At 35.7% G+C, this 14,306-nt stretch overlaps 1 protein-coding gene across 15 annotated transcripts in view; it reads right to left on the reverse strand.

The window, feature by feature from the left end:
* HACE1 (HECT domain and ankyrin repeat containing E3 ubiquitin protein ligase 1) overlaps window positions 1-14,306 on the reverse strand; it is a 135,164-nt gene that overhangs the window by 42,422 nt on the left and 78,436 nt on the right. For all 15 annotated transcript variants that reach the window (XR_008680980.2, XM_019030126.4, XM_004044479.5 and 12 more), the window contains 5 exons: window positions 7,965-8,076; window positions 7,772-7,869; window positions 7,500-7,587; window positions 2,983-3,132; window positions 2,250-2,446 (listed from right to left, as the gene is read on the reverse strand). Coding sequence is in view for 14 of the 15 variants with exons in the window: in XM_019030126.4 (XP_018885671.1) it covers window positions 2,250-2,446; window positions 2,983-3,132; window positions 7,500-7,587; window positions 7,772-7,869; window positions 7,965-8,076 (645 nt within the window). In the remaining variant the exon portion in view is untranslated. The remainder of the gene's footprint in view (window positions 1-2,249; window positions 2,447-2,982; window positions 3,133-7,499; window positions 7,588-7,771; window positions 7,870-7,964; window positions 8,077-14,306) is intronic.

The following is a 14,306-nucleotide window of genomic DNA, read 5'->3' on the forward strand; positions in this document are numbered from 1 at the left end:
ATATTTTAAAAATCTAAACAAAAATCATGTCATAGTAAGTGGGGGTGCTGCTAGGAGATGCGAGCATAAATATAGATATACCTCATACACATTTTTTTTTCTTTTTTAAGTGATAGGATCTTGCTCTGTCACTCAGGCTAGAGGGCAGTAGTGTCATCTTGGCTCACTGTAGCCTCGACCTCCAGAGCTCAAGTGATCCTCCCACCTCAGCCTCCAGAATAGCTAGGACTGTAGCCACACAAAACTAGGCCTGGCTAATTTTTTTATTTTTTATAGAGATGAGGTCTCACTATGTTGCCCAGGCTTGTCTCGAACTCCTGGCCTCAAGCAATCCCCCTGCCTTAGTCTCCCAAAGCACTGGAATACAATTGTTACTGGATCTTTCCACTTTGTCATATATATCTGAAAGGAGTGACAAACCTCACCAGATATAGTATTCACAGATAAGAATCATGTTTATGGTTCTCTTATCAAAGGCAATCATTGCTTAATAAAGATTCTATGACTTCATTACCCTTAATTGAGGGTAGGTCTCCAGTGTAAAATAAAATAATAAACATGCTACAAGGTGAACAATCTAACAAAAGATTCTAAATATATTTTCACTCACTGGCAAATCATATAGGTTTAAAAATTAAGTGTTTTACTATTATAATCTTCTAGAGCTTAACATGACTTACATGAAAAATCAAGTAAGTTCTTCCTCGACACAATTAATTTTGCATATAGTATGAAGAACATTAGACTTGAAATTAGGAGGCTTGGGTTTTGGCCCCAGTTTTGCCATTAACTCTTTAGGCTTAGTGTCATTTCGTGTAAAATGAGAGGGTAGAATTTAAAATTTCTAAGTATGAATGTGTAAGAACTCAACTCCTAACTTTATTTCCAAGAATTCAATCTCTTTTTTTTGTACACTATAGTATCTTAAGTTTCAAAAGGTAAAATTATGTCGCTTGCTAATAAGTTTCCAATTCCCTATATATATCTGAAACTAAGAACCTATTTTTATAGAAAACTACCCAATACAACGAACTTTTGTGCTGTGTTTTTCATTTTACAAAATGCTAATAACAATTCTGTATGGGAGGTATTATTATTCCAATTCTACAGAAAACTGAGTTCGAAGAATTGTTAAACATAACCCTTTTTAAAATAATCCACATTTTACTAAATCTATAGTTTAAAAAATGGCTCAGTGAACATTGTTTCTTATAGTTAAATTGATTCTGAAGATGTCTTGGAATTATAATTCAGCTAAACAAAAAGGGAGGGGGGCAGTTTACTATTGTTCAACCAGAAGCTGCTACTTGTAAGCAACAGAACTAGAATTCATATGATATTTTCTAACTCCAAATACCTCATATAACATATTAAAACATCAAGCCATATTAAATCTTAAAGTCATATTATGACTTTGAACAGTGAAATTTAAAACATATGCAAAGATTTTTAAATAATACATATAGAGGAGAGGTAATAATAAATAAAAATAAGACCGAGCGTGGTGGCTCATACCTGTAATCCCAGCACTTTGGGAGGCCGAGGCAGACAGATCACCTGAGGTCAGGAGTTTGAGACCAGCCTGGCCAACATGGTGAAACCCCGTCTCTACTAAAAATATAAAAATTATCTGGGCATGGTGGCGCACCCCTGTAATCCCAGCTACTGAGGAGGCCAAGGCAGGAGAATTGCTTGAACCCAGGAGGCAGAGGTTGCAGTGAGCCGAGATCATACCACTGCGCTCCAGCCTGGGTGACAGAGTGAGACTTCGTCTCAATAAATAAATAAATAAATAATCGAGTTATAAAGTCAAAAAAATATCAAAAGGTTGAACAAACTTACTGGATCCCAAAAGTATGTGGAAAGCTTAAACACTGGCATTTCTTTTCTCTATTAGAATTCTTTAATATTACACTCTAAAAACATGAAAGAGCAATTTTTGCAAATATCTTCATTTAAGCTTATATTTCTAATCAAATTTCTCAAAATGCATATGCCCAATTTATACTATCAGCTGAAGTGCTCTAGATTTTTTAGGAACCACCTCAGCACAGCTAGCACAATTATCAAAATAATCCTTTCTAATTCAAAATTTAACATTTGATGGTTTTATTAACTTAAACGTTTTATCTGTTATGATACTGTAATAGTAAAAGTTTTTCTACAAGTGCCAGAAGAATTTAGAGTAACTAGCAAACTATCAGGGCCAAGTTACAAACAATGGTTAACATAAAAACTGAAATACTCACTTTATTATTTTGTGTCACAAGAATACTCCCACCCCCAGGTTTCAAAGGCACCTCTTCCATTGCTCCAAACACATCAGTCTCAACAGAAAAAGTTAGTTCTAGACCCAGATCACTTATATCATTATCTAAAATCCATTGCAAATTTTTCGCATATTCTGGATCAATGGATGCCACATCTTGGTAATTTACAGGAATACCTAAAAAATGCAAACATACAGCAGTTATAGTCTGGTTTTGCCTTCCCTTATCTATTTAATGGTAAAATACTGCCCTCTACAGATATTCTGAAAAACTGCAAAATATAATACAATCCTACTCACAGCATATTTTAAATGGATTCCTGAATTTGAAAGTCTGTTAAATTAATTCTGTGTTTCTTTCACATTGTTACAATGTAATCTTTCTTTGAAATAACTATTCAGGAAGTTATAAACTTCAAAAATGCCAATTATCTTAAGTATACTCATACTGAAATGTATTCTTAGCATACAAATACACACACTAAAATTGAAAAAAAAAAAAAAAAAGGCTAACTTAACTAGAGGTGTTTGGAAAAAAAAAAAAGGTAGGTCATTTTTTTCTCCTTCAAACCCCGAATGGCTTACATATACAGATGGGCTCCAATCAAAATAAAAATTATCTCATCCAAAATACTACTGCTTATCTAGTTTTCCTCAAACTGAAAGAAAAACAATATAAATAAATGTCTGCAGAAATAATAACAGAGCCATACCAAGAATGTGCTTGTAGAAGGATCGTGTGAAGTAAATATTGACCAGCTGCCTGTGGTTCAACGCTAATCCCAAGATCTGCCCAGCAAACCGAAAATAGTTCAAGTGATCAGGATTTACATAAGAGTTGCTATTAGGCTGAAAAGTTGTTCCTATTGAAATAAATACAAAATAATATATTATTAAGAATCTATATGCAGAAGAAAGATTACTTTGATGCAGATAAACTAATTCACATACAACTTCAGCAAAGCTAAGGTTACATTGTGTATAAACTTCCAGAGAAATGTTCTTTGTGGAAAATATAACAAGTGTTAAGTAGAATTGGAAGTATAGATGATAATCATTTATTCATACATATTTGTCACAGTAATCTATGGCAGAGAGAAAATTTTAGAGTACTTTTGACTGAAATTAGTTGGAAGATCATCAGAGACACTCTGGAAATAATACAGCAGAGGATCATATACACATACATACACACACACACACACACACACACACACACACACACACGCACATATACACAGTTTCCTAGGCAGTATGGCAATAGGCTGTTCACTAGGACAGACATTATCCCATTCATCTGTATGTGCCAGTGCAGTAAGTATTTGCTAGTTTTTGCTTCTTCAGGAGTAGAACACTATGAGAATAACTAAAAACTGTAAATGTACAACTGCTCTTAAGTGACAGGCCTAGTCAGTGAACTTGATGCCTGTTAACAATGATTAGAAAATCACCTCAGTCCACAAGGTAACCAAGTCTTTCTAATGGCAAACAATTAAGTTTAAACAATTACCTCTGAGGTGAAAGTAAAAATGGCAAGGGCAATAAGTTACCAATTACTATGAAAATCCAGTGCAATGGAATATGAATCCACTTTTATAAAATATCTAGAATAGGCAAATTTATAGATAGGTAAAGTAGATTAGTAGTTACCTAAGGCTGAGGAAAGGGGATATGGGAGATATTGCTTAACGGGTACAGAATTTCTGCTCGGGGTGATGAAAAAGCTCTGAAAATAGATAGTGGCCGATGGTTGCACAACACTGTGAATGTACTTAAATGCCACTGAATTGTATACTTTCAATAATATAAATGGTAAATTTATATGTGTATTTCACCACCATAAAAAAAAAGTCTCAAAAAAAAATTACTACTAGCTAAAAGTTAAAACCTAATGCCAAAACCTCAACTTTAAATAACTTTCTTTTCCTATTTTTCCTATTTTTCTGTGATGGCCACTAATTCATATTACAAATTTACTCATCCATTCAACAAACACATAATGAGCTCATGCTATATACTACTATTGTAAATGCCTGGGCTAAAAGAAACAACGGATAAACCTAATGAAATAGCATCAAAGAAAAATAAAAGGTAGAAATGTATTGGAAAGTGAAATATTTAGTCATTTTGACAATAATTCACTCTGTGTTTCACTGGTCTTTGATTTCTCGGTGCTGACACCAGGTTAACCTGCTGACTAGTTTATTTAGATATAAGGTATAAATTTGCAAGCCTATGGGAATAACCTAAATAAGTCATGTGAGTCTCATCATTCACTGTTAAGGACCTTTGGAGAATAATTCACTGTCATGAAGCAAGACCTGGTATTAAAAGCCAAAGCAAAGCTTTGTGAGATAAAGGCAGACTTCAAAGACAAATATAATCATAATCCCAAAAATATAATATTCTGAGAATAATCACAAATATTTTTTACCTGTTAAAATAATGAATGATTACGGCTATGGACCAACAAAGATTTCTGATGATTCTACTTTCCTCCCCTAGCTCTGTGTTTAATTCCTTCTCTAATTACTTTCTGAGAAATCTAGATGCTTAAAAAGAATAGATAAGGAGACTTTTTTAAAAAAAAAAAAAGGAAACATATAGGGAGAAAATCTTCAGAAAAGGAGTAACAGTTTTTAACTTGAAAATTTTAAATAGAATTAAAAGTTTATGATAAATTTTAAGTTCAAAAAATATATATAGCTGTGACTCCCCCAACTATTTTCATGCTCTCAGAAAAATCCTAGTATACAATAATATCATTTTCATGTAATAATAATAGCATATAATATTTATACTTTCTATATGCCAGGCACCAACTAAGCATTTTCACATATCAGCTAACTGAATTCTTACATTACAAAAAATAGGTTATCATCTTTTCTCTTTTTTTTTTGAGACGGAGTCTCGCCCTGTCACCAGGCTGGAGTGCAGTGGCACAACCTCAGCTCACTACAACCTCCACCTCCTGGGTTCAAGAGATTCTCCTGCCTCAGCCTACCAAGTAGCTGGGACTACAAGCACATGCCACCATGCCCAGTTAATTTTTGTATTTTTAGTTAGAGACGGGGTTTTACCATGTTGACCAGGATGGTCTTGATCTTTTGACCTCGTGATCTGCCCGCCTCGGCCTCCCAAAGTGCTGGGATTACAGGCATGAGCCACCGCGCCCGAGCAGGTATCACCATTTTTAAATGAGGACACAAAGGCACAGAATAGTTAAGTTTACTGGCCCCAAGACTGTATCAAAAGAATAGCAGTCAAGATTCTCACCATGTATAAACCCAAAGGACAAATTCATAACAAATATACTATTTCACTACAGTAAGCATCTTAATTTCATTAGAAAACAAGTTCTTTAAAAAATTATTATAGATATCGGGTCTACCCAAACATTCCCCACATTTAGAAATTCTTGATTCCTATACGTAATTCTCTTTGTCAACTAAACCTGAGAACGTGAACATATTTCAGCTTGATTTTAATTTATTAATACTATGACCCCAAAGAGGAGACTGATATGGCTTACAAAAAAGATAAATCAAAATGTTTGGCCAGACGTAGTAGCTTACACCTGTAATCCCAGAACTTTGGGAGGCCGAGGCGGGTAGATAACCTGAGCTCAAGAGTTTGAGGCCAGCCTCGGCAGCATGGTGAAACCTCATCTCCACAAAAAGAACAGAGAAATTACAAAATACAAAAACTAGCCAGGCGCCATGGCTGGTCTCCCAGCTCAAGCGATCCTCCCTCCTCAGCCATACCAGCTACTCGGGAGGCTGAAGTGGAGAGTCCCTTGAGCCCGGGAGGTCAAGGCTGCAGTGATCCAAGATTGCGCCACTGCCCTCCAGCCTGGGTGACAGAGCGAGACTCTGTCTCAAAGAAAAAAAAAAAAACTTTATGGGTCTATGTACTTCAACATTTGCTCTGCTATAAATCTGTAACATTAAGGAAGTACCTCAACTAATGATTCCACACCAAATCTGTTTTTCAGATATTAAGCTAAGTAGACTTAGAATAAAGGATATAAAGAGAAGAAATAAGTCTAAAATATAACGCTAGATCTAGCTTCAAAGATTAGGCCTAAATAATTACACTCATGACTTCACTGAACTCGTCATTCGCAGACACCAAATTCACCTCAGAGCAAAGAATTAAAGGTTACCGAGTTAAAGCAGGCAGTTCCATGTTCCTACGTAATTTCAAATACTCAAAGTGTATCCACGAAGCCCATTACAGGGATGAATGCCTGCAGCTGCCTAGCTCTACTGCAGCCCACTCCCACTTGCCTCCCCTAAAATCATCCTTCTGATCAAATAGGGATTTGCTGCTAGTTTGGTTGAAAGCAATCAGAAGCTACAATTAATGAAGCATTCTCTCCTGATAAAAGAATGTAAACATTTGGGGAGAGAAAAGATTTTTAGGAAAAACAAGCGACTGTGCAAAGCATTTGAAAACAGAAATCCCACCTTCCCTTGGAATATGTCTTTATTAAGTTAGAGAGCTCTCAAATATGCCTCACACAAATAAGGTGATAACTAATTCCATTTAGTCTACAACAGCAAATTACGACTCTATAGGGCACAAGCACCATTTCAACAAGAAGAGTTAATTATCTGTTTTATATGGTTAAATAAGAGCTTTATAGTAGCCAGGTCTTGATCTCTCAAAATGACTGAAAATAAAGTTAGTATACATAAATAGATTAAGAGTTGAAATTTTATATCATGATTTCTAGACTTGGGTTTTCCTAACCAATATATTTTAAAACTTGGAAACTCAAATAGAGTTAGCAAATTTTTATTTTTCCAAATAGGGACTTTTATTTGTTTAAGGCCATCTACAAGCACCATTAATTTATGAAATAAAACATTTAATTCAAAAAATGTAGACTCAAGGATAATCCTTAAATTGAACAAATTTAGTTTTATTTTACAAAGGACTGATAAGAAACCTCCTTTGGGCCAACACTAGTCCTTGAGACAAGCATTTGGGAACCAACTGTTTAGAGGAACAAATGTTAGACTGAGTCAGGTTCCACTTATGATTCTACTACTTATTAACTGTGTGAATGCAGATAAAAACTCTGAATTTCAGTTTTCTCATCTATAAAATAAGAATATCCCACCTAGCTCACAGGTCTGCTGTGGAAATCAAAAATAAAATGTACTGAAATAGTGTGAAAAATGTGACAAGTTGCAGAAAAAGTCATCTAGACTGTACAACTTACCATCAGCTGACTGGGTAAACAATGCATAATCAGGATTGACTATCTCATTGGACAGAATATCAAACCACTCACGCACAACACCTTGACCCTGAATTCAAGAAATAAAATTAAGCATCAACAGAAATATGTTATATTGGGAAATTTTTTTCTAAATAACAAAATTTAAATATAAAGTTTCTTCCTTTGTCAACTAAATATTAAACTTTATTCAAAAGGCATTTCAATCTTTCTTTACATACAGTGATTTCTACATCATCTTCTTTTATACCCACCATGCCTTCTTCTCCATGGAACCGTACAGCAATCCCTTGCTTTAGCTTTGCACAATTTGCTTTTGACACAACTTCACAGCTACTCCTAAAAATAGAATCTAAATATGTAGCATTGGTTAATTTTACATATTAAAATTTACAATAAAAAGCACTTTGTGCTTCACACATATATCAGTTTCTTTGTTAAGCATACCTCTGTGAACCAGCAGGATATCATTTTCATTCACTGGCCTGTGCACCATGTCTGAATCTGGCTGTCCTGAATGCAAATGTTCATAGAACCATTCACAGCGATCTTTAAAAGGCTAGCTCAAAAAATAAGAGTAAAATATGTTAGCAGTGTATCAGTCATCTAATTATCAGATTTACTAGCTTGCTAAATGCCTTTTCTACAAATAATCATTCTTAGATCTTTATTTACAATAAGGAGTTACTGGATAATGTTTGAACATTTCAATAACTATTTACAAAAAGACAGAACTTAGCTGAAACAGTTTGACTACCTAGAGAAATGTATTTTTTAAAATTCCTACATTTTCAACACAAAAGACTTGATAAATTTGGTTATGTCTCAGAACTTAATATCAGACATGTAATTGAATATATTTATTCTCAATTTCTTTTAAATCCAAGCCTTATTACAATGAATTTTCACACCCAGAAAAATTACATTGCATGTTCCATTTAATTTTTCATGAAAATAATCTCTTACACCTAATCTTATTTATTTATTTTGGTTTATTGTTGTAGTTGTTGTTGTCATTTTGAGACAAAGTCTCACTCTGTTGCCCAGGCTGGAGTGCAGTGGCACGATCTCTGCTCACTGCAACCTCTGCCTCCTGAATTCAAGTGATTCTCCTGCCTCAGCCTCCCAAGTAGCTGGGATTGCAGGCACGCACCACCACGCCTGGCTAATTTTTGTATTTTTAGTAGAGAGAGTGATCACCATGTTGGCCAGGCTGGTTTCGAACTCCTGACCTCAGGTGATCCACCCATCTCAGCCTCCCAAAGAGCTGGGATTACAGGCATGAGCCACTGCACCCGGCCTCTTACTCCTAACTTTATTCTTACTTCTATCCTTTAGAATACATGCAGACACTGGAATGGAATTTGTTATCCCTTCCCATTCTCCACCCTAAAAATTGAAGAATAAGATCTCTTGAATAGCAAAGAGAGTCTCTCCCTTTTGTTCATCTGCCAGGTAAGCAAACTGTGAGTTATCTACAATTTTTGATTAATCAGAAAGTATTGAGTACTTACTATGTACCAACACTGCATGTAACATAAGAGCAGTAAAAACTCCAAGAACTTGCTAAAAACTGTTTAATAGAGTTAAAGAGGTGTGACTAACACAGAGTAACACTATATATATATATATAATATCAATTTCTCAACAATGAAGCATGAGCTATAGAAGTCCTGGTCCTGGTAGCAAAGAGGAACAATGAAGCCAATCCGAGAGATACTACTTCTTTGAATAAGCATTAAAAGTAAGAGAAGAGGCTGGGTATGGTGGCTCATGCCTGTAATCCCAGCACTTTGGGAGGCCAAGGCAGGAGGATCGCTTGAGCCCAGGAGTTTGAGACCAGCCTGGGCAACAGTGAGACCCTGTCTCTACCAAAAAAAAAAAAAGTTTTAATTAGCCAAGCGTAGTGGTATGCGCCTACAGTCCTGGCTGCTCAGAAGGCTGAGGTGGGAGAAACCTTGAACCCAGGAGTTCAAGGCTGCAATGAGCTATAATTGTAGTGTGCTCACTTTGTCACTCCAGCCTGAGTGACAAAGTGAGACCTTATCTCTACAAAAAAAAAAAGTAAGGTAAAATCTCTGCAAGATGGAACTTATGAATAGAAATAACTTAAAGTGGAAAAGCCCTTTCCCCATAACCTACCCCCACACTCCTAGAAGGTACTGGTGGAAATATGAGTAAGATTTTATGTATCGTGAGTTTAAAGATATAGTGGGGTGTAACTATTAGGGATTTAGGAGGAGATACTGGACAGTGATGCAGCTGAGACACTGAAAATAAAGCCATGAACAAAGGTAAAGCTGGAGACAGGATAAGGTTCAAGAGATGAAAGATACAGAGAACAAATACCAAGAACAAAGAAGTTTATGATCACAAGTCATGACTGAGAATTTGCTTAGCAAATGATACAGATGGCAAGAAAAGTCAAAGGAGAAGGTGGTGCAATACCATCACAAAAGCTAAGAGTTTCACGAGATAAATATGATGAATACCATCTGACACCACAAAAAGGTTATCTTCCAGGTGGCTTTTAGGACACCAATAAATTTCTTCATCTGAGCTAAATTAAACAGGTTTGTTTTAAAAGATTCAAATATCACTTGTTATTAATTCTTAAAACAATATGATCGATGAGAGATGAACTTCTGCCTTTTAATATTTGCTTTCAGTAAGAAAATAAATGCTACCTTTTTAAAGTTAAATGTGTAATTTTGTCCATACTTCTAACAGTCTTCCACATTTTTTATAAAGCACTGGTGTTATATGTTATATGCATTACTGTGCACATAAATTAAATATCTCATTTTCAGTTAACAAGCTGGAATATTAAGTACTTGAAATTCTAATGCTAACTATTTCTAAAAGTTTGGTTTAAGAGGAGAGAAAAAACATTACACAGAAGCAATTATTTAAGTATGGGCTTTGAAGTCAGATAAACATGGTTTGAAATCCTCACTCTGTGACTTACTAGACTTATCTTAAGGAAATTATTAATCCTCACAGAACTTTAGTTTTCTCATCTGTAAAACAGAGAAAAGAATATACCTACTTCAAGAGCTAACTGTTAGGATTAAATTAAATAATTCAAATAAAGAACATAATTATGATAATTATAATAATAATAATAAATTAGCAATCATTTATTAAGCACCTATAAGCCAGGTACTTTTTGAAGCACTTTACAATGCATTACCACATACAACCCTCACAACACTATGAGAAAAAGGAACTTTTGTCCCCATTTTACCAAAGAGAAAAATACATTAAAAGCATTTATACTAATGCTCTAATACTCAATACCTAGAATGCTCAATAAATAGATATTGTTCTTATTGTCATTCACAGCAATGTTAAAATTATTGTCAATAACTATTTAAAAGAAAACTTACTGCCCATTATAAGATATTAAACTATATCATTTATCTATGAAATGTGAACCAAGAAATAAAAACAAATGGAACCTTTTCAAGTAATTCAAGTGGAACATTAAAAGGTACAAACTGCTACCTTCGAAAGCTAATACAATCAGATCAAACACACACACACACATACAAACACCTACACAGCCAAATGGTACATTTTTGTATGTAAACTTTCTAGAGTACCTGCATTTCCATAAATAATTCACAAAACAGGACTGATTATAGAGGCTCCTCTTAATAGCATTTGTACAGCAATACAAAATGTTTCTCCCTTTAACTACTGGCCACCTGAAAACCACCAACAGAAGAAGAAGTCAATCCCTTAGCAGAGGTAGTTGTTCTTTTTAACTTTCTAGAGGAGGACAATCTCCAAGTTACAGAAAACTTCTAAGTACAGTAGAGTACAAAGTATTTTTTTTTCCTCTGATGTGAGAGCAAGTTGCCAATATAATGTCCAGTCCCCTATAAACACTTAGGCATTTATTTCCTACAAACAAGGAATTTTCCTCTATAACTAGATAACAACCACCAAAATCAGAAATTAACTCTGATAACACTACTACATCAGATCCCATTTCAAGTCTTGCCAATTTTCTAATAATGTCCTCTTATTGCAAAATGATTCATGAACTGCCTTTAATTGTCCTGTCCTGTCTCCTTCACTCTGGTACATTTCTTCAATGTCTTCTTAATTTTCATAACCTTGATAGTTTTCAAGACTGCAGGTCAGTTAATTTTGTAGAATGTCCCCCAACTGTATTTAGTCTGATGATTCCTCCTGATTAGATTTAAGGTGTGTATCCTTGGCAAGAATGCCACAGAAGTGATGCCATGTTGTCCTCAGAGCATCCTATCAGCTGGCACACTGCTATGTCTGCTTTGATCACTGCTAAGCTTCTCTACTGTAAGGCACCCTTTTTCTCTTTGTAATTATTCTGTCGGGAGATAATCTGAGACTGTATAATCATCCTACCCTTCATCAGACTTTCCATTTATTCATTAACTTTTTTCAGTACAGACTCATAGATTCCTGTTTATGTTGCCATCATTATTTATTTTGATGCTCAAATTCTTCCAAATTTGGTAGTGGGAGTCCATTCAAGCTGTCTTCCGAGTCATGTTAACATAACCCCATCAGTCTTTGAACACTTCCTTACTTTCTTACACAATAAGATGTTGCAGGCTTATTTTATACTTTCCCTGATCTAGCCCTGGAATTAGCCATTTCTCCAAGGAGCCCTGGTTCATTGAGAATGGCACTGAGAGACCAAGAGCTAGGTGCCAGGTTTGCTACATGTATCTATGTAGATTTAATACTAAATTCAAACTGGTAACTCTAATTCAACACAAGGTTCCTTCTAATTTCCTCCATTTTATAACTCCTTTCTCCAACAACGAGAAGTTAGACTCTCATACTTGCTTATTTGATCAACCTGCAACCCCACTCCCTTGGTACGTAACCAATCTCCAATCACTGACATGGCCCCTGCACCCCACTGAGGCTCCATCAGACAGCACTGATCAGCTGCAACCACCGCCAACATGGACATCCTCCTTATGCCACTCTAACCCACATGACTCACACTGGGACCCTCTTCTACACAGACACACTTCTTAATCACATCCAAACTCCAAAACCCCACACTAGGCCACCACTACACATGTAGACACCCTCCTCACCCTAGTCAGGCAACAAACACCTCCCTCTCTGGGTCAACAAAGTGGATACCTAATACAGATGCTTTTTGACTAAATTGTCCAGGAAGGCAAGAAGGAATAGAAAGCAAAAAGCAGAGACAGTATTAGGTTGGTGCAAAAGTAATTGCGGTTTTTGCTATTTTAATTTGGCAATTAAAAGTAACTGCCAAAAACCACAATTACTTTTGCACCAACCTGTATTAAAAACAGCAGACTATCTCTCAAAAACTAAAATCTTCTTTCACCTATTATCTCATTTGCCCCAGAACAGTATCATATAGTGTAGGTTGAGAAATTGAACTTGGCCAGGTGTGGTGGCTCATGCCCATAATCCCAACACTTTGGGAGGCTAAGGCAGGTGGATCACTTGAGCTCAGGAGTTCAAGGCCAGTCTGCGCAGCATGGCAAAATCCCGTCTCTACAAAAAACACAAAAATTAGCCAGGTGTGGTGGTATGCACCTGTAGTCCCAGCTACTTGAAAGATTGAGCTGGGAGGATTGCTTCAGCCCAGGAGGCAGACGTTGCAGTGAGCTGAGATCAACTATACTCCAGCCTGAGTGACAGGTAAAACCCTGTGTCAAAAAAAAAGAAAGAAAGAAAGAAAGAAACTGAACTTGAGAACCAGACAGACTTTTAAATTCTGGTTCTCCCATTTAGTAGCAGAATGACTTAAACAAGTTACTTAACCACTTCAGCTTAGAAAAAAAAGAGTAGCCATTTTATACAATGGTTAAGAAAATAAAATCATTCATGGAAGCAAATACATAGTACCTGACCTAAAATCAGTAAATGTAAGTCATTATTACTGCCTTCTCTTTCACATTATCATTATTAAACAGATGTCAAAAGATCCCTCTATATACTTATGTATAATTTTATAAAAATTAGTTCATAGCTTAACTTCTGAAAGGACAAGTGTCCCTAAAGACATTAAAAACCACTTATCATATTTATTATCTTACAACTACTAACCAAACCATTGCCTACAGTCTGTCCTAGATATCTGGCAAATTATTTTCTAAAACTTTGCCAGAATTATGCCATTCTCCTAAAGCAAGGGTATCAGTGGCTCCTAACAGCCTAGCAAACAAAGAAAATTCTTCAATCTGGAAATCAAGGCTCATCATTGGATGACCTCAATCTACCTTTCCAGAACTCTATCTTGCTCCTATCAACATAAAATTTCTGCTGCAATACTGCAGTTTTACATACTTTTCGGTCTACATGCTCCAGCCCACATGCTGGCTAGAAAGTTCTCCCTCTTTGTTTACTCCCATCAAAATGTTGCATATTTTTTCAAGCTTTCTCAAGGTAACTTAAAATCTGCCTCCTCTGAAATTTCCCCTGACTACAGATGCCAGAGCCAGCTCTTCCTCCCTTAAACTCCTAAAGATCCAGGTTATGTTGTAGTTACTATTTTATACATATGTTTATTATCTCCCCAGCCAGACTGAATTAGAATTCTCTTAGAGAAAGGAAGTAAGTTTTCTATCTCCAAAACAACTACCATTTTTTGAGCATATATCACAGTCATTCTTGACAATTTATTCTGGACAATAGTTCTATGAGGCTGCTGTCATTATCTCCATTTTGTAGATGAAGAAACCAAGGGCTCAAGGATATTAGGAAACGTGCCCAAAGTTCACACAGCTGGTAAGGAGCAAAACA

This window comes from Gorilla gorilla, chromosome 5 (genome assembly GCF_029281585.2).
Source record: "Gorilla gorilla gorilla isolate KB3781 chromosome 5, NHGRI_mGorGor1-v2.1_pri, whole genome shotgun sequence".
NCBI lineage: Eukaryota > Metazoa > Chordata > Mammalia > Primates > Hominidae > Gorilla > Gorilla gorilla.